Consider the following 18,892-nt stretch of genomic DNA (forward strand, 5'->3'; position numbering starts at 1 on the left):
ATATGCCTTTTTTCAAGTGCGGGGAGCCAACCAACGCAGCGTGAAGCCATCGCGGGGACTCCGAGCATCTCTCCCGCTGAGAACGTGATTTTCCCGGAGCGGCGCCTGGGCAGTAGCCTTGTTTGTTCCCAGCAGCTCTGCTCAAGCCGTCTTCCTGACATGTGTTAGGCTGTATGTCTGCCACGCAGGAAATAGGGTTTGAAGCTCACAGCCAGGAGCAAAAGCTGAGATTGAGGCTTTAATGAAGCTGGGATTGAGTGGCTAGGGTGGTTCAGTGAAGCAGTAAATGCAAACACATTATCACCTGAGAACTTGCTCCAATTTCACACCAATTAACTAGGAATGAGAGAGGAGGGCTGGGGCTGGCTGCAGAGATGGCTGATAATCCCATGAATGGGCAGAAATGGCGTGTACGCAGACGCACTTGTGCCAAAACTAGTTTGTTAGATAACGCCAGTCCTGGCAATTTTGTCTTGGGGAGCGAGCATGTCATTACTGGAGCTGCTTTTATTAGCAAATATTAAAAACATTTGCAGAAATACAGATGCCCGTGAGGGAAGTACGGGTGGAAAGTAATAAAGCAATAGCTGTTTATTTTATTTCTCTGCCAATGCATCATATCACAGGGGGAGGGAAGGGGCAAGGGGAGAGGGAGAAGGGGTCTGGGATGCAAGTGGCTGCTGGTGCAAAGCCAGCAGCCCATGGAGGGGAATATCCCACCCTCGAGAGCCCCTCAGGATGCTCAGCTCTGGATTTGGGGTGGGGTTGACATCTAACACACCGCCTGCAGATGTAGGTCCGAACCCCACAAGGAGGGCAGAGCAGGTGCCCAAAACTCACCTTGGCAGCCGTGGTGGGACCCATCCTTATCCCCTCCACCTGCACCCAGGAGCCAGTTCACCGTCACCACATTTTTTTAATATTTGAGCTGTTTCCCTTTTTTTTCTGCTGGGATTATTTCCAGGTTAGAAGTTAGGGTGGAAAAGGGGCAGCAAGTTAGGGGAAGTGCTATTAAATGGATTTCTATGGATTAAATAGTAAAACAAACTGCATCCTCAGTGTGCTGGACCCCACATTACCCCTTCATTAACTGCTGGGTTCGATGCCTGCGAGTGGCCAGCCTGATCCCCTGAACTGCACCAGCCATGAGACGTCCTGCAATCAGCAGGATGAACTAGAGAAATTTCTTGTATTTAGATGAAATCTTGTCTTCATTTTAAAATGTGTCAGTGATAAAGAGGCTACTACAAATGCAAGGGCAAGAACCCCTTGCTGAGTTTCATGCTGACACACCAGGCTGGAGAAAATCTCAAGAAAAATTGGGGTTTGGGTTGTTTTTCTCATTTGAGCAGGAAATAGTTGAGAGCAGGGGAGCTTCCCATCTCCTGCTGGGGACGGTGCCAGGGCAAGACGGGGAGTGCTCCTCATCCACTTCAGCGCAAAGTCAGCCATCTGAGAGTGAAGCCCTCCAGGCTCAGCATCACACTCTGCCATCGCTGCTCAGCCCCGGGCTGGTTCCATCCATCGGAGGGATGGGAACGAGCAACTCGTGGGCAGCAGCACCTTAAACCATGGCAAAGCAACAGCCCATCTAGCAAATCACATTGGTGCCCGCAGGCATGGGAGGCTGTATGGGTTAACTTGGATGCTGTAATGCCATGCGCTCAAGATGCGCCTCATTGGGGGACTGCAAGAGGCTGCAGCATTTTTAAAAGAGAAACCTGGGGTACATGGTTAGCCCTGGGGAAGGTCTGTGCCCCGAGAGGGGTCCTCAGCGCTGCCCCGGCTCCTCTGTGGCAAGGCAGCAGGGAAGTCATGTCACCCCTGAGAGCCAGCCCGTCTTGCTCCCGGCCGGAGACCTCCAACAAGATAATTGCAAGAAAGGCGTGAACAGGGAAAAAGCAGTCACGGCTCCCCTCACTCAATATTGAATTACTCCAGGCTACAGGATGGACTGTGATATCTCCATTTAAAATCAGGCAAATGTTTTCCATGGCGATGGAGGATGGATAGCCAGCGAGGGACCAGGACAAACCGTAATATCCTACAAAAAAAGAAGTATGGTCCACCTCACTAAAAGCCAAGGAGAGTGCCAGGGCTGGGTGAAGTTAATATCTCATCTCTGGGCAAGGGGGTGCCTGGGTGCTCTGTGCCTCACTGTAAGTCTGATTTTCGGCATCCTGCTCACTTCGGGTTTGCGTTCCCTTATGAATGGGCTTGGGAAGGAGGAAAAAGCTGTGGCTTAAATAAGCAAGAGTCAGCATCTGCTGAGCCCGGTACTGGGGGATGCTATTCCCCAGGGTGGGCAGAGCGGGATGCCAGGGGGACCCCTTGCTCCAGCTGTTCCAGCCATGAGGAGCGGGGACCTGCAGTCCTTCCCTCCTTGCGGCATGAAAACTGCTCTCCCAAGCAGGAAAAACACTGCTAAGCAGCAAATCTCCCGTACCGTACACAACGGTGCACCCAAGCCCTGTTGCAAATCCACAGGGCTCTTCCTGTCCGCTCTCTCCAGCCTGTAATTATCTTAAAGGCAACAATTAAAACTATTGAATGCATGTGATGGGTTTAGGGAGCATAGCTTGGCTAATCCCCACAAGCATCCCGGAGGATCGGAAACGAGGAGCTCCCAGGGGCTGGATGCTGGTGTTTTGCTGGGCAGGTAGGGACCAAGCAGGGCTGCAGAGGACCAAGCCCAGGGCAAGGAGGTGGCAGCAGCCCAGTCCCCAGCCAGTGTGGGACCCCAGGAGTCACTCACATGGCAGCGCCCAGGCTGGTGCCAAGGGCTGGGTGGGCTGCAGGAGGGTCCCCCCGGTCCTCACCCCATCTTGACGCTCCTCAGGCTCACACAGAAAGTCAGCAGCAGAAAGGACCCCATCCCCAAAAGCTACTCTTTTGCTTAAAGATCTGATTGTAACCTTCAGTTGCAAAAATGTCTTCTTCCTTTTTTCTGTGTCGGTCCAGGATCTAGCACAGCGAGTCCTGCTCCATTCCATATGTCAGATACCAAAATAATGCTGTGTTCATATACAGCCCCTTCTGCCTTCCCCATCCTTTACTGCAGCATCCCACTGCTCTTCTGTATTCACGTGCAAAGGGCTGTGCAAACTTCCATGATGCTCTTTGCTCAAGGAGTCCCAAAGCAAGAGCAAGGAGATGGATAGCAAAGAATTGCATGAAATTACCACTGTCCTTATCACTTCTTAATTATTTTTTTTCCAGGAATCATTCTTTTTGCTATTTTTCTGAAAGCTTCACCCTCCTGGAGTCACGTTATATGTGATTTTCCACTCTGCTTTCTTTAAGAAGCTGTTTCTAACCTGCCCTAAAAATGCTGAACAGCTTTGGGAGCCCCAAAAGGCAGGGAACTAGAGAGCCAAAAAGAGAACACAAACTCTTTGTTCTCAGGATCTCGTGATCTTAAAGCGCTTGGGGTGATCTCAGGGGTGTCAGGGCAATGACAGAGCCACACAGGGCAGCTGGTGGCTCCTCTCTTCTCCGGCCCTCTTGCTCCAGCAAGGCAACGCTTTTCCTTCCCCCCATATCACCTTTTTTCAGATTTCTGAAATTTCTAAATTTGCTTCCTTTCCCAAAACTTAAATACAATTTTAACCATTTGGACTGAAAGTGAGTCATTTTGGTTTCAAAATATCATTTTTCTTAGCTGAAAATATTTCTTTTAAAGTTTCTGCTCAAAATCAGCTCATTTTTGGTGGAACAAAATCTTTTGTTACAATCCAAACAAATTAAAATTCCTTTGCAATTAAATATTTAATTTCTGAATGCAAGCTAGCTTTACTTTTTTTTTTCTTTTTCCTTCGCATTTCTCTCCCTTCCTCATTTCTAAAATGCAAATAACTGGGAAAAATCCTCTTCTGAGCCACTTCTGCCTCTGCTAACATTGACAGCCCCAAGGCTGCTCCCAGCCCCGTGCTCCTCTCGCTGAGGAAGAAGCCTGCAGAGGGTCCCGGACCCCTCCTGTGTTCCCCACTCCCTGGGGGTACATGTCCGGCTGTATCGAAGCCACAGGACAGACCCAGCCACGGGGCTGGGGAGACAGAAAAGCCCATGGCAAATCCAGTCTTGGGTTGAAATGACCCCAAAAAGGCCATGGCTGTTTTCTGGAAAGTGTGGGGAGCCGTCAAGGTGGAGGAGCATCGTTCGGGGTGCCTGAAGGGCTGCGCTGCCCCAAATGGGGGACCCCTTCACAGGCAGGCAATGCATTTGTCTTACATTCTTTGTATATTGATTGTACATAGTCTACAGATCCCAGGTTATAGATTACACAAATGCATCCTTAAATATTTCCACTCAAAAAAATGCAGCTGTTGAACGCGCTCCCCACTGTCCTTGCCACAGAGAAGCTCTTCACTGTCGCCGTCTGTCGAGGAGCTGGTCCAGCTACAGGCTGATGTGTGGATTTGGGGTGACCGGCAGGAGCTGGCTCCGTTCCCCCCTGTGCCTCCTCTCCTCCCTCCCACACTCCCCGCAGCATCTGTGGGAGAGAAATGTGTCTTTCATGGCCCAGCGCTGACCAGGGCATCCTCCAAGCGAGCTGCATCTTCCCCCAGCACTCTTACAAGTGATACAGCCAACGTCACTTCATGTATTTATTGATTAGCAGCAGCAGCAGTTTAGATAAGCGAAGCCCAGTTGCCTTTGAGGACAGGAATAACATTGGGTGTAGGTGCTGTTCAGTGTCACAGGCATATGGCAAATTTTATTTGGGGGTTGCCTTCCATCACGTGAGCATCTGACTTTTTTATTTGCATTTCTAGAGGGCTTTAGTGCTGAGTTTCTATTTGAAGCTGGGGAGGCGAGAGGGCAGCAGGGCTGGTGGGAGCTCAGGTTTTCCCAGGAAGAGCACCCTGCATTGGGAGTTCAATATTGACCAGGGGAGCAGCAGAGGGACAAGGATTTACAGCAGTGCCTGTTTTTTCACAGTAAGGGTGAAAAAACCTGGGGAAACTAAGAAGCAAGTGGGAGGGACAGACTCCTATCTCTAGATCTTCAGATCAAGATGTTCATAAGCCAACAAGTTGCTGGGCTTGATGAACGCAGCAGAGTGATGTTCAACAGCCCGTGTTGTGCCGGAGATCAAACAAAGTGATCTCCTCTGCCTTTAAAATGTATGAAGCTACAAAATCTTAAGGGCATATAAACTTACTTTGATTGCAGGGCTGGGATCTTGGAAGTCGCATTCCTTTAATTTCCTTGAGCTGGTTGCTTTCCCCATGAAGGACATGCACAGGGTGGTGAGTTTTCAATGGAAACTGGTTTTGCCTCATTTTCCACTTCTCTCCTGCTACAAGGAAAGAAGTGCAGAGCTCCGGAGGCCTGCCTGCCTCTTTCTATGCAGACAGAAAGGGCTGGGTGTCTGTGTTTAATTACAGCCTGAAAGAACTGCATTTAAAAGACAACAGCAAGCTATTTAATTAATACTTATCATTAGCACACATAGGAATGCCTAGCAGCAAATTGCAACAACAAAGCAACTCCTTTTTTTTTTTTCCTTGCACTTGGGATAAATTAATTTTAAAAAACAGTAAACAAACCATTTGCACCAGATTTGAGATGACTTTATATGGAGTGGGAGTACTGGGATAGTAGGTATTACCCTAGGACAGCCGAGATCTATAAGAGCAGGCTTTTCAATCTCCACCTCTCCTGGCCAAGAAGCTTATCTTCATCTATCCATCTATCTATCTTTCTATCTCGGCATTCACACTGGGCTCATCCCCATGTCTGAGCGCCTACTTGTCTTCATACCTGTCCATAAATTACATGTCGCCCCCAGGGCATTATAAATAATAATTCAACTCCCAAAGCTTCAGAACACTGTTTTAAAGAATTGGCTTATAATTCACTGCGCTGCGGACTCCTCCTCCCAGCCCATAAGGGTAACGCTGGAGCAGAAGGACGTGATGCCCCGGTCGGCAGAGGAAATGCCCCAAAATCAGTTCCTTGGGTGGGAGGGATGGGGTGGATGGCCACGAGCTGGAAAATGGGGATGGGCATCGTGGCAAAGCACAGGGGAAGGCTGGACTGCTCTGTTTGTGGCAAATAACATCCTCATCCTCAGCCCACTGGGGATTTGTATATTCCCCCTAATTTTAGCTCGGTCAGCACTGCAGACAGCCCATCATCCCATGTCCCCCTTTAACTAATAGCACTCTTAACGGCTCTGTTAATGGTTGGGGCAATGAACCACAGTGTGCTGCTGATGTCTCCACGGAGTGCAACGCCAGGTGATGACCGCTAGCTCAGAGGCAGATGGCTTAAAGGGTAGACCCCACGTGTAGCCAGACAGATCCCAACCCACTCTGGGACAGGCGCCCTAATCCCATGTTGAACACACCAACAGATTGTTACTGGACAGCAAGATCCTTTGGTACATGTGAGCTCTTGTGCAGAAACCTCCAGCTGAACCATGGGGGACTTTATTCTTCTATCCCAATACATTGCATTTCCATCCCAACACATTGCTTCTCCATCCCAATACAATACTTCCTACTTGAGGTACTTAGGGGTTAGGAGCACGTCCCAGCCATGTCCGTGAAGGGTGTCACAGCCTGCGGGGGAATATCCCTGGCAAGACATGGGGTCCCTGCAGAGGATGGCCACTGGCTCGTGGGCAACGCTGTCTCCTAGGACCTGTGGGTCGGATCTGCTCAGGGTGAGGAGCCTGAAACTGGAATTGTTGCTGGGGAGAAGCATGAGCAGTTGATGTATGAGATGAATTATTTCACAAGTCTGGCCTGAACAGCTCTGGAAGGCACAGAAGTAATGTATCATTAACCCCGGGAACACGTCAAGCTGCCAGAGCTTGCAGCTGCCCATCCAAGTCTTGGGCAAGGAGGTACCGTCTTTCTGCATGACTTTCCTCCCTCTGTTTTCCATCTTTCCATCAAACAAAGCTGACCTTCCCTCTTAGCTGGAGACCTGAAGAGGAGCAAGCAAAGCCCCAAGCACCCATTTTGGGGCCGAAGCGGGACCCCCCAGTGTGGGAGCAGCTGGGGATACCGCATTCCGGGAGCAGGCAGTGGGACACAGCATGCCCACGAGGCCAGGTTCATCCCCGCAACCTGGGCACCCGGGCTGCCACGGGCGGCCGTGCATTGCCCTCTGCGGGAGCGTGGCAGCCCTGCAAGCCGAGCCTGTCTGTGCTCCCTCCGCCTTGGCTCCGGGCGTGAAACAGGCTTTTCCTGCTGCGCTTCTGCCCCGGAAATCCCAGGGAGAGGTTTTGTAGTGTCCTTCCCAAAAAATACCTGATTTGGACTGGGGGAGAAGCAGCACCCTCACCCTATAGGGGTGTCCTCGGGGAAGTTTGAGAATTAAACCCCTTCTCACCTCGCATGGCATCATCTGCCGTCTTCCAGCAGCAAAGCTGGACCCTTGACCCATCCGGTTGCTTCAAGACAGGAGCATGGAGATGCATTTGCCATGCTTTCTGCTTGCAGAACACACCAGGGCTTTGGTGGGCTGCAAGCCCAGAACCCCTCGCCCTGTCCTTCCCGGTGCTCCCTGGCCGGGGGTCTGGCCGTCACCCTCCCGTTCCCCCCTCCTGCTCCTGTCCCGGGCCAGCAAGCTGGATTTGCAACCTCTCGCTTGGATGCGGACCTGGGTGCAATTTCAGGCCTCTCCCCCATCACAGGGTGTCTTAAGCTATGATTAAGAGCTAAATTACAACCGGGCAGCCATCCCTGGCCGAGAACCGCAAGATTTGGGGAGGCAACTATTAAAGGTGGTGGAGTCCAACGAGTATAACGTGTGCATCAAGGACAAGGGCAGCTGATTGCAGGGGTCAAATGGGATCGGGGCAGGTTTGTCACCGGCACCGCCAGTGACTTGCTGCACCCCCCGTGGTGCCAGGCCATCCTTTGGGGCTGCACTGTTGCTTAAATAAGATGTATTTTGCTAGCCGGTTTGGCTCTTAAAGAGGGGTGAATGATGGCCTCGTGAAGCATCAGAGCTTCCCTGGACCTCACCACCATTTTCCTCCCAACTGCTCAATCCATGCAACTGGTAGAGCTGTTAGCACTAAAAACATCCAGCATCCAAGCACTGTGGGTTTGTGCACCATTTTCAACTAAGCTGTTCCCTCACTCCCGTTAATTGGAATGGGGCAGCCTCGCCCCCCCGTTGGAGAAGGCGCAGGTCCCTCCTCTCCTGCAGGGTTTCGGTGGGATGGAAGGAGGTGGCACGGGGCCGGCTGCGCCAGAGGAGCCGAGGAAAAGTCTGCCCAGGTGCCAGCAAGGCGGCTTGCCGCCCAGGCAAAGCTTCCCACTCTTCCCGCACATTCTGCAACATCCCATGCTGATTCACTTCACAGAATTTACTTTTACCCTGCTAAATGCCACTAAACCTTCAAATTAATCCTCCCATTACAGGACTTCCTTTGATGTCAAATGGGGAATTTTTTTTGATGGCAAAGGGGGATTTTCCCCCCCCAGTGTAATTATTCCTATTTTTTTTCCCCTTTTTAGGCACAAGAGATTCCTGCCAGATGCATGACTTGTGGAGGCAGCTCCCACACAAGGTATTTATATATTTATATGTATATGATGGGAACGTGGTATTGAAAGACCTGAAGTTTCAGGCTGAAGATAAGGGGAATTTCCCATTTCCTATTTGTTTGAATGGAAGTTGCCCAGGAAGAGTCTGCAGCAGGTCTAGGACCAAAAACTGCGAGATATGGCACTGGAAAGTAGCTCCTTAAAATAAACACGTCCAGGGAAAAATTCCACTTTTTAACACTATCACTGAGCAAGTTTTAATGCCTGGGAATGATCCCTGGCACTGCTTAAATTATGGGGATGGAGAAAGCAGATCCAATCCAGCCCTGCACAATCTCCCTGTTGGGCATCTCGGGTGCTGCTGGGATTGCTGGGCTGAACATCCCAGCACGGGGCCAGAATCGCTGGATAATGCTCAGGAAGCTGGTGGCTGTGGGTAGTGCTAAGGGAGCTTTCTGTAATAGCATGTAATGATGGAACAGGTGAGTTTATTCAGAGTTTCAATCAGTTTTTATGAATTTCTAGGAAAAAGAGGATACAATTGCAGAGCTCTTTATGGAAAATGTTACGAAATAGTCTATATAATTCAACGGCAAAGTGTGTTCCTGCTAATAATTCATTGCATGGAGACCGTAGGCTCCTCTCCCAGCATAACATGGGGGTCTCCTGGGAATGGAGACTGAGCCCTGGGAGGCATCAGCCAGCCGTGCCCCTGTAGCTCAGGTCTGCATGACTCCCTGTCCGGTGATCCCCCGCTGTCCCGGGGGTGGCGACTGACCCCGCCGTGCCTCCCGCCGCTGTGCCGCGGCTTCGATCCGCTCCCGGAGCACCTGTGCCCAATCCTGCCCCCGCTCCAGGGGAGTGGACCTGGTCTCCATCGCCGTTAAGGCAGTGATTTCGGGGGGGAGCTGGGGAACCAGGCCAGCTCGGAGCAAGGCATCCTGAAATTTGGCTGCAGAGGCTGGAGCTAAGCAACACCGGGGTGTGCTGAAAAGGAAAGAAAAGCAAGAAAACTTTTGAAGTAAGCGAGTCCTGAGCTGGAGATGCTGCAGGAGCAATGGGAGATGTGGTGCTCCTGTCCCCGACACTCCCGACCACGGCTGTCCTTACCTGTTCGGCTGCAAGTAGTGGTAGTGAGCAGCCACGGCGGAGTGGGGGCACAGCAGGTAGCGGTTTTCCTCCCAGCAGCGCTGCATGGCTCGCACGATGTCCTCGTCGGTGGCTGAGCATGAGCGCAGGGTCTTGGAGAGCTGCGGCCCCGGGGGAAACGGGGAGGTTTGCACAGGGCTTCACCACCCCACGCATTCTCAGCCAGGCTTGTGCCACGGGCACTCAGCAAAGCAGCTCGAAATAGGGAGTCTGGAGGATGGGGCTCTCCAGAGGCTGAAGGAAAAGGAGTTGCTGCTGCAGCCAGGGGATGAGGCAATGCTGGAAACGGCCGCAGGGCCAGGGCACGAGCGAGGGGTTTCCATCCCCAGGTGCCGGGAGCGTGCGTGGAGAGGAGCGGAGACTCAGCTCTTCAGCTCTGCGCTGCTATTTGCGTGCTCCAAAGGAGTTTCTGAGGGCTTGTAAAACCCACCTCGGTGTAATAGCTCTTCTTTCTTTTAATAATTTAATTTTTCAGTATTTATTTTGCAGCTGCGCAAGCAGGAGCAGGCGCCAGGCAAAGGATGCTCAGCGGGGGACAGCGCACGTTGGGTGGGAAGAGGCAGGAATTTGCATCTGGCCCAAAGAGCCTCGCAATTCAAACATTTGGTATTCTCTTGTATTTCTCTCTGCTTTGTGTTCGTGCTCCCATTTGCCGCCACACCGAGGCTGAATTGCAGCACTGAACCCAGCAGACCCACTCCCAAATGCCACTCAATTTGTGCCAGCACCCGCTGCATGATGCCTCTGTGCACGGCCAATGCTGGTGCTGGAGTGGCCAAGGGCAGGGTGGTTTCATATCCTACTTAAATAATTGTAGGCATTTTTTAATTAGTTTTGCAAAGAAGAAAGAGGTTCCTTTTAAAAAACATAATTAAAAAATGGGTTTTAACATCTCCGTGCACATGCATTGATATAAAAATTCTCCGCTGGCCTCATGCTTAAATTTTTGGTTGGAAACTCTCTACTGTGATTTTTTTATTCTGAAAATGAGTTGAGAACAACTGGTAGTGGTAAACCTTACACAAGCACACAGGCAGCGCCGCGTGTATGAGGAACTGACCTTTCTGTGCAAATCCTCTGGCAGCTTAAGGCTTTTTGATACGCTGAATCGCTCCATCAGCGACTTCATCAGGCGGCTGTCGGAGCCCGAGAGCAGCCAGAGGATCCTCTCCACATTGTAAGGCTCCTGGGATAACAAGGCAATAGGTGAGCAGTGGAAATTCAAGCATCTGTTTCTGGGAGAGAGCACCTGTGTGGATTCTCTGATGTCTAATTAGGGTTGAGGTCCTACTGCTGCATTTTTCTTGGAAACTGGGGTGGGCTTTGTGTCTTCCCCCTGTATACCTACGTCCCAAGACAAGTCTCTGGGAACACGATGTCTTTCAGACCTCTGACCTGTCAGAGCAGTCTGGCACTGACCATCAGATTAAAAAAAAACCTAATGAAGGGACGACTGATAAATCAATGGTGTGACCACATCTGTACAATCACCTTGAGGAACCCAGGCTAATAACACACTATGTATTTGAGAACCAGAAATATCCAGCTGTTTACTCAGTGTTGCAGATGCTGCTGTGAGTCACCCAGCTCCTGCGTGACTTAATGAGACACCCAGCTCCCTGCAGGGCTGACCGATAATCTGTACGAACATATACGGCCCATATAGGGCCTGACTGGCCTGTATGGCTATGTAGCAATCGGTGTTACAACACTGCACCAAAACTCAGTGCAAGACCATACAGGAGGGTCCCAAACCAATTTCACAGCTCACTCTCTCATTCCCACGTGCTCACAAGGACCACGAAACGTTCATCCAGGTGGTTTGGCTGAGATACCTCATAGGGACAGACAGGAAAAGGGGCACCAACTACTGAGTCCTCATCACATCTCCTGGGTTCAAGTGCTGGTTTTGGATGAACTCTTTATACCTTTTAGCAGCTGACAGTGCCTGTGACCTTTTGTCTCTCCATCCCATCCTACCTTGGCAAGTCATTCGGACTTACTCAGCCTGTAGTGTCCTTATCTGGGTGGCTTATGGCCCCGATCCTGTTCTTCATCTTCCCACCATCATCTCCCAGGGCCTCCAGCCTGTAATCTGCAGTCTAGTCTGGGCGTAGCCTGCTTTAGGCTGTCCCCTGGTTTAGGCTGTCCTCTGCTTCCCAACCTGGCTGTCCTGAGAAGCTACGTGTTAGCGTGCCTGGACTTCGATGACCTGCTGCCACAGGTGCCTCCAGCACTGTCTTCCTGACACCCCTTCTCCTGCCCTTCCTTCTGTTGGTCCCGCAACCAGACCCTTTCCTTCACCCTCCATTCATACCAGCCTTATGGTTTCCACTACAGATGACTACACAGACACCAGTAAGTCGAACTGGGCCAGGACTCTGGTGCGAGCACTGGCCTTGTCATTTAACTTATTAGCCAGCTCTCTGGTCTAGTTTTGTCCCATGCCACTAGAGTTGTCCAGAAGAATCCTTGGGCCCAGTTTGGAGGACAGATCATGCTGGGGACTGTTCCCAAGGAAAGTTTCAGCATGTGGACATGAGCTGCAATGGTGCTTCCTGACCTCACGGCCAGAGAACAGCCCCTGCTTGGCTTCAGGTACTGCAGACACAGCATCTGCTGTGATTCTCCTGGAATTGCTTCTGGAATTTCTCCTGAAAAGGCTCATCCACACTATAGACTTTCTGCTTTACCTTCAGCTCTTCAGTTAGTGTCTAACTGGAAAGTTTTCTCTGCTTTAGCTTGTCTGCAGAAGCAGCAACCTAAAGAGGTTGCGCACTTTCCATCCTTGAAGGTTTGCAAAACCTGACTGGCCAAAGCCCTGAGCAACCTGGTCTGACCTCATGGCTGACCCTGCTTTGAGCAGGTCCCAACTAGAGACCTCCTGAGGTCCCCTCCAGCATGAACGATCTGCTGAGCTATGGAAATATTTGCGTGGATGCTTTGGATGTGAGCTGTGCAATGATGTCCCATGCAGCCATGGAGAGGGATGTGCAGAGGGATACACCCATCCAGCTCCTCAGGAATCTCTGGACATCACCTCACCCGGCTGCCTTCCCTCATGACCCCAAAGTCTGGCACATGCTTAGGTACCTCAGCAGACTAGTGCTACTGAAGGGACAAGTCTGATGAGGAGCAGCTGAGGGAGCTGGGGTTGTTCAGTCTGGAGAAGAGGAGGCTGAGGGGAGACCTTATGGCTCTCTACAGCTACCTGGAAGCGGGTGGTAGAGAGGTGAGTGTTGGTCTCTTCTCCCAAATGACTAGCGACAGGACAAGAGGAAATGGCCTCAAGTTGCAGCAGGGGAGGTTTAGGCTGGATATTAGGAAAAATGTCTTTACTGAGAGAGCGGTGAAACACTGGAAGAGGCTGCCCAGGGAGGTGGTGGAGTCACCATCACTGGAGGTGTTCAAGGAACGTGTGGACGAGGCACTGTGGGACATGGTTTAGTGGGCATGGTGGTGTTGGGTTGACGGTTGGACTTGATGATCTTACAGGTCTTTTCCAACCTTAGTGATTCTGTGATTCTGTGGTTCTGTGATTCTGTGACACGGGCCAAGAGAGGAGTCCAGCTACCCTTTGAGGTATGAGGAGCCCCGTACATTCATGCCTTGGGAGGAAAGTCAAGCTGCAGACCACAGCAGCCTGGTGACAGGGGCATAATGACTTCCTGACTGCAAAGCATGGCAGTTCCTCCAGGCTTCCAGGTCCTCCTAATGTGTTTGAACAGCTTTTGGAAAATCCAGGTAGCTTAAGGCCACAGTGATACAACACCAAGTGTTTCACGCATTGGTCACTTGATTGGAAGCAGATCCAATCCCTGTGGATCACAGGGTAGATATGAAACGGGAGGTATTTGCTTCCAGGGGTTTGGTTTCTGTACCTCCATGACTTTTCATTTCAGAGGCCTTTGCCTGCCTGCTGAAACTTGTTTTGCTCTGAGCAAACTGCAGATGGCCATAGATGAGGCATTTCTTCTGGGCTTCCCTACCTTCTTCCTGGTCTCTTCTCTTGCTCTCTGTGGAGCCTTTCAGAAGCATCAACAAAACCCTTGAGACATGATGGGATTTATAATTTTCTAAGTAAGTGTCACATTTTGAGAAAACGTCCCTCTCTTGCTAACCTTGCACATCATGAAACCCCAGAAACCCAGCGTTTAACAAGGAAGGTTACAAAGTCAAGGCCTGAAAAGGGACGAAGAAGGTGTTTGATCTATCTCAGCTCAGCAGTCTGCAGCATAAATGCTCAACATGAGTCACACCTCTTAATACATCACTGAGAGGCATTGCCAGCAGCAGAATTGTGCTCTCACAAACCAGGCAGAACAGAGTACGAGGGAAAAAAATTACAAATTTATATAATATTTGGTATTTTCCCATTTTGGCCAATTCATTACATACCTGAATATCCATGGCTGATGCTAACGTAGCCTTCACGGTCTCTGACAGTGAGAAATCTCCATGTTGAACAGTCCTATGAATGATGTCATTGCTGTTAACCACGGTAACAAGTCGAATCGGGAGACCCATTTTCTGGGCAATACAGCCAGCTGGAAAAGAAGTGAAAAAATACATGCATGCTTGATGAAGAAACATTCAAAGGAGATTTAGCAAAGAAGTCACTGTACAAATTGATTGAGCGTATAGTTCAGCAGCAGTTACAAATGACATTCCCTAATGGACTCTGAGATATCTATCTCTAATGCTTTGGTCGAGCACCAGATTATAAAATCCTGGGATGCAATGCTCCTCCTGCTGTGGCAGTGCATTGAACACTGACCCTCCTGCATCTCCAGATTTGAAGATGGATGGGCAGGGGACCCAGGGGTCAGGCAGCTGCTGTTCAAGCAAGAGAGACGAATCTTTTGGGCTCTTGCATCTTACTAATGCTGCCTCAAATGGGCAGCCTGGGAATACAGTGAGTGCAGTTGAGTGCATCGAATCCTTTATTGCTTTCATAAGACAGTTGTACGCCTATTTTGGGATGGAGGCAATCAAGGAGTCACATTTAGAAGGCCAGATTACGCAATTAGGAGTGCACACTACCATGCAAACCAGAGTAGGACAAGGCAGGACTCCACACCTCTGTTAACATCTCACTTAGGAAATCAGAGCCACAGTATTTTCCCTGTTTTCTGGATCAAACACATTCTGTCCTCTTCTAATGTGCCCACCCTCAAGATAGCTACAGTCACCTTCAAAGGGTGGTTTAGGATTTTCTGCACCTTGCAAGTCATCAGTGACACCTGAATGAGTAATAACCATACATGAGTAATAAAATACAAGTGGTTCTGAAGAAATCCTACCAGAGAGTGGGTGTTTTAATAAATAGCAATACCCAGTTATCTACAAAGTGCTTTTAGTCCATAGGTCACAGCACTCTCTCTCTTCCCTATCTAACCTATCTTTTTTCCCTTCACCTGTGATATTTCCTCCTCCTCCTGTTGGCACAACAATTTCCACCACTGGCAGCGGGGTGGTATCCAGGGATGGGGTGCACTGAAAGTAAGCGTAGAAGTGGTGAGCAATCTGCACCATAATCCTAGACCAATTGACCGAATTCAAGCTCATCAGATTGTGTTTTCTGGCAAAATCGACATCCGCGAACAGTTCCTTGATCGGCTCATCGATTTCATCGCTGTTCCCATGAGCTGTCAAAAGGAGAAAGGAAAGATTAGATCTGCCAACATCAGCGCGTCAGACAGAAAGTATTTCTGCTCAGAAACAGGACCAGTCTCAAGCCCTGGGGTTTGCTGCAGCCGGGGGTGTCCTGAACTGTCCGTCTGCCTCGGGGGCTGTACGAGCCAGGGGTTGAGTGGCACTGCGTGGATGTCGGGTGGTTTCTGCAGACATTGCACTCCGGGATCTTGCTTACATCAAGTATGTATTTGCCAGGAGGGCAAACACCTGCATCCCTTGTGAGATGCCAAGGTGAGACCTGGCTGAGCAGAGGAGTCCATGGGACACCTCAAGCACCCCATGGTGATCCCTAACATGGGGACGGCACAGCGGTAGGGGATGGACCACCCGTGAAGGTGAGGAGACAGAGGGAAGGGGAGACTCTCAATCCTTTTAGTGCCAAGAAATGGTGCTGAATTCAGTGCAGCTAAACACCAACTGCCTGCATGGAGGCAGCTGTGATCTGCGGCCGGTTTTCGTCAAAGTGGGGGCGTCTGCTATAGGCTCCTGTTAGCCAGACATCTGGGCACGGTGGCCATGATGGCAATGACCCAGCTGGCTGCAGCTGCTAAAGCAGCAGTGCCCCGAGACTTTTAGGGTCACGGTTTTGACACAGCAGGGCCATAAAGTGGACAGTCCAACAGTAATGCCAACCAGCAAAGACATGAACGTTGTCTTCAATGACGGTGGTCATCTGAAGTTCCTGTATCTGGGTGCAGAACCCTTTGGGCAGCAGAACAAAGATGTCCATGTTCTTCTGCCCTCTCACGCTCTCGATGGCCGAGCTCCCTGTGTCCCCTGAAGTCCCTGTTTCAAGGTGAGGGAGAACCAAGAAAAGCAAAAAATTGATGTGTCAGTCAAACCTGCATCACTGCACTTTAAGAAGAAGATGCAGAGATGCCCCATGAGATGTTTTTTGGCTAGAGCAGCCACCCTGGCATTGCCCAGAGATCACTCACCAGCCACCCATGAGGCAATACCACCCCAGGGCATCTATGGGGAGGGCCGTGGGATCATGGCTCTCAAGGTAAAGACCTGCCCAGAAGCTTTACCCCCCACCAAGAGGCATACTCACCCACCAGAATAGTAACATGCTTCTGCTTTTTCTCCAAGAAGTAGTCTAAAAACTGTCCCGTGCAGGACAAGGACAGATCCTTAAAAGCATAAGTAACCCCATGCCACAGCTCCAAAACATTCAGACCATCTTTCAGCCTGGACAGATGGACGACATCCTTGTGTCTGAACCTGCTGAAGGCCCTGTCGATCAGATCTAGAGGGAAAATGGTTAAATGAGTTGTTAGGTCGAGTAGAGGAGTATTTTTCTGACCCGTGGCTTCCCACACCCATGCTCTTCATGCTCCTGGGAAGCTTTCTGCACAACCAAAGACTCTCAGTTGCTGGAGAGGTGACAGATATCCAACAAGTTATTCTTAGTTATTAGGAGTAAACCAGCCAGCTTTATTGTCTTCAACAGCTCTACGGTGAGAGACCCCAGAGGACAGCCGACACAATCAGAGCAAACTGTGTTAAAATATAAAATACAGGAAACGCACGTTTTATCATAACGTGCTGTTGAGACACAGGTTGTAGCTGCCCTCTGGTGGAAGTGATAGCTGTTAAATGTTAAAAACATTAAAAATCGGATCTCAACGAGAGCGTGGAGCAGCAGAAAACCCTGGTGGGAGGGCAGGTCTGGAGCAGCAAGCAGGGCCACGGTATCAGCCATCACTATTGCAGTCACCACAATCCCTATTTGCACACAGGGGACAACTTTTCCAGAAGGTAACAAGCCCCAGCAAGGTGACAGAGGAGAAGAGGGTACAGAAAGGAGCAGGCAAGGGTGCAACAGGCTCCATCACTTGGGGGCTGAGAAGAGGATGGGGCAAAGACAGGCAGATGCATCTGAATGCCCCAAAATCCTCAGGCACATCCCCTTGCACGGTTGAGGCTCACCATTGAGTGTGCTCCGCGGGACCAGCTCGGCTGTGATGAAGAGGGAGCACAGCTCCTTCACCATCTCCCGGTAGGAGAGGCAGCTCCACCTCCGCAGGGTGTCCCGGTCCAGCAAGGGGATGCGCTGGGGCATGAAGAGACCCCCGTCGGGTGCGTAGCCGGAGAAGAGGGCTCCCTCGAAGTCGACAGCCCCTGCGCCTCCACGTGTGCTGACGTACTCCATGGGTGCTGGGGAGGCACCGCAGTCACCCAGAGCATCCCCCACACTGGGAGCAGCCCCACATCCCAAGCTGACTCCCCCCAAAACTTCCCATGTGGACAGACAGAGCTCCTCAGGGAAGAAAACGCCTTTTCCCCTAAAAGAATCTCACACCGTGGGGAGCTAGAGTGGACGGAGGCGGGAGAGGACACGCAGCATTTTGCGGGTGGTGGAAACGCTGCCCGGGATTTGCACCGAGGTGGCTGGAGCCTCCTGGTCCTACTTTCCTTGTGCCCTTCCCACCGCTGCCCCGGGGACACTTCCCGGCCTGAGCAAAAGCCCTGACACCGCAGAAGTCACTGCACAAGCACCTCATCTCCCCTGCAGGCTATTTACAAAAGCCAGAGTTTTAAAACTTAAACAAATAAAAAATAAAAGGAAATAACTGTGTTTTTAGAGCAGGCTGATTTTGTTGAAAGGGGTTAAACTAAGGACAGGATTTAACTCAGCGCAGGAAGGGCTGAACTAAATCTGCTGGATTCATGCAAATCCCACCGAGCAGCCGCCGGCAGTGCCGGAAGAGGCCCCCTCTTGCCCCAGTCCCATGAACCCCCATAGCCGTTCCCACCTGGGGCACTCCGGCCAACGGTGCAGCCCCTCAGCACGGCACGGCACGACAGACAGGACACGACACGGCTGCGGGCCGCTTGCCCCCACGCAGAGGTGGGAAAGCAGCCAAGAAACTCGCCGCCGCTTGCGATCCAGCCACCCTTTGCACTTGTGCTCACGGAAAACTTCTCCCCGTTGCAACCCGCCAATGTTCCCCTCGCCGCGGCGCAGCTGGCAGAGGCGGCCGCCCTGCACTGAGTCCGGGAATGGGAATATGTGGGAAAGATGGAGCTGAGCTGCTCCTGGTGGTGCTGGGCATCGGGGCAAGGGGCAGCAGGCTCGAGCTGCAGCTGGGAAGAAATCTAGTTAAATATCAGGAGATAATTTTTAACTGTGAGGGTGATCAAGCACGGGGCATGGAGAGCTTGTTGTCTCCAGTGTAACCCTGGAGAAACTCAAAATTCAACTGGGGAAGCACTGAACCACCTGATTTAACTGTGAGTTTGGATTTAAATTTGAGATTGAACCTGCTTAAAGCAAGGTTCGGGTCAGAAACCCCCAGAGGTCCCTTCCAAGCAAAATCAGTCTGTAATTCCCCCGCGCAAAGCTGGATGTTCAGCCTGCGAGGCTGGGACGTCATAACAGCCCCATCCTACCGATGGGGAAACTGAGGCATGGGAGGGAGAGGAGACATGTGCGGGGCTGTGCAAAAAACCTCAGTTCTCCTTTGTGGGGAAGGGCTGTGCATCCCCATCCTTACTTTTTAGTTTAATAAATAATAAGTGTTTTTTGA

At 51.0% G+C, this 18,892-nt stretch overlaps 1 protein-coding gene across 1 annotated transcript; it reads right to left on the bottom strand.

Annotated features, from left to right (window-relative positions):
• Nucleotides 1-9,232: 9,232 nt before the first annotated feature.
• Nucleotides 9,233-18,138, bottom strand: THNSL2 (threonine synthase like 2). The gene is made up of 9 exons (XM_059818032.1): nt 18,119-18,138; nt 17,292-17,519; nt 16,414-16,608; nt 15,993-16,145; nt 15,080-15,310; nt 14,061-14,209; nt 10,723-10,848; nt 9,624-9,763; nt 9,233-9,500 (listed from the first exon to the last, which is right to left on the bottom strand). Exons 2-9 carry the CDS (start codon nt 17,512-17,514, stop codon nt 9,233-9,235), a joined length of 1,485 nt encoding a protein of 494 aa, XP_059674015.1. The 5' UTR covers nt 17,515-17,519; nt 18,119-18,138.
• Between the last annotated feature and the right edge of the window lie 754 nt (nt 18,139-18,892).

The sequence above is a fragment of the Gavia stellata genome, chromosome 5 (assembly GCF_030936135.1).
Source record: "Gavia stellata isolate bGavSte3 chromosome 5, bGavSte3.hap2, whole genome shotgun sequence".
NCBI classification, from domain to species: Eukaryota; Metazoa; Chordata; class Aves; order Gaviiformes; family Gaviidae; genus Gavia; species Gavia stellata.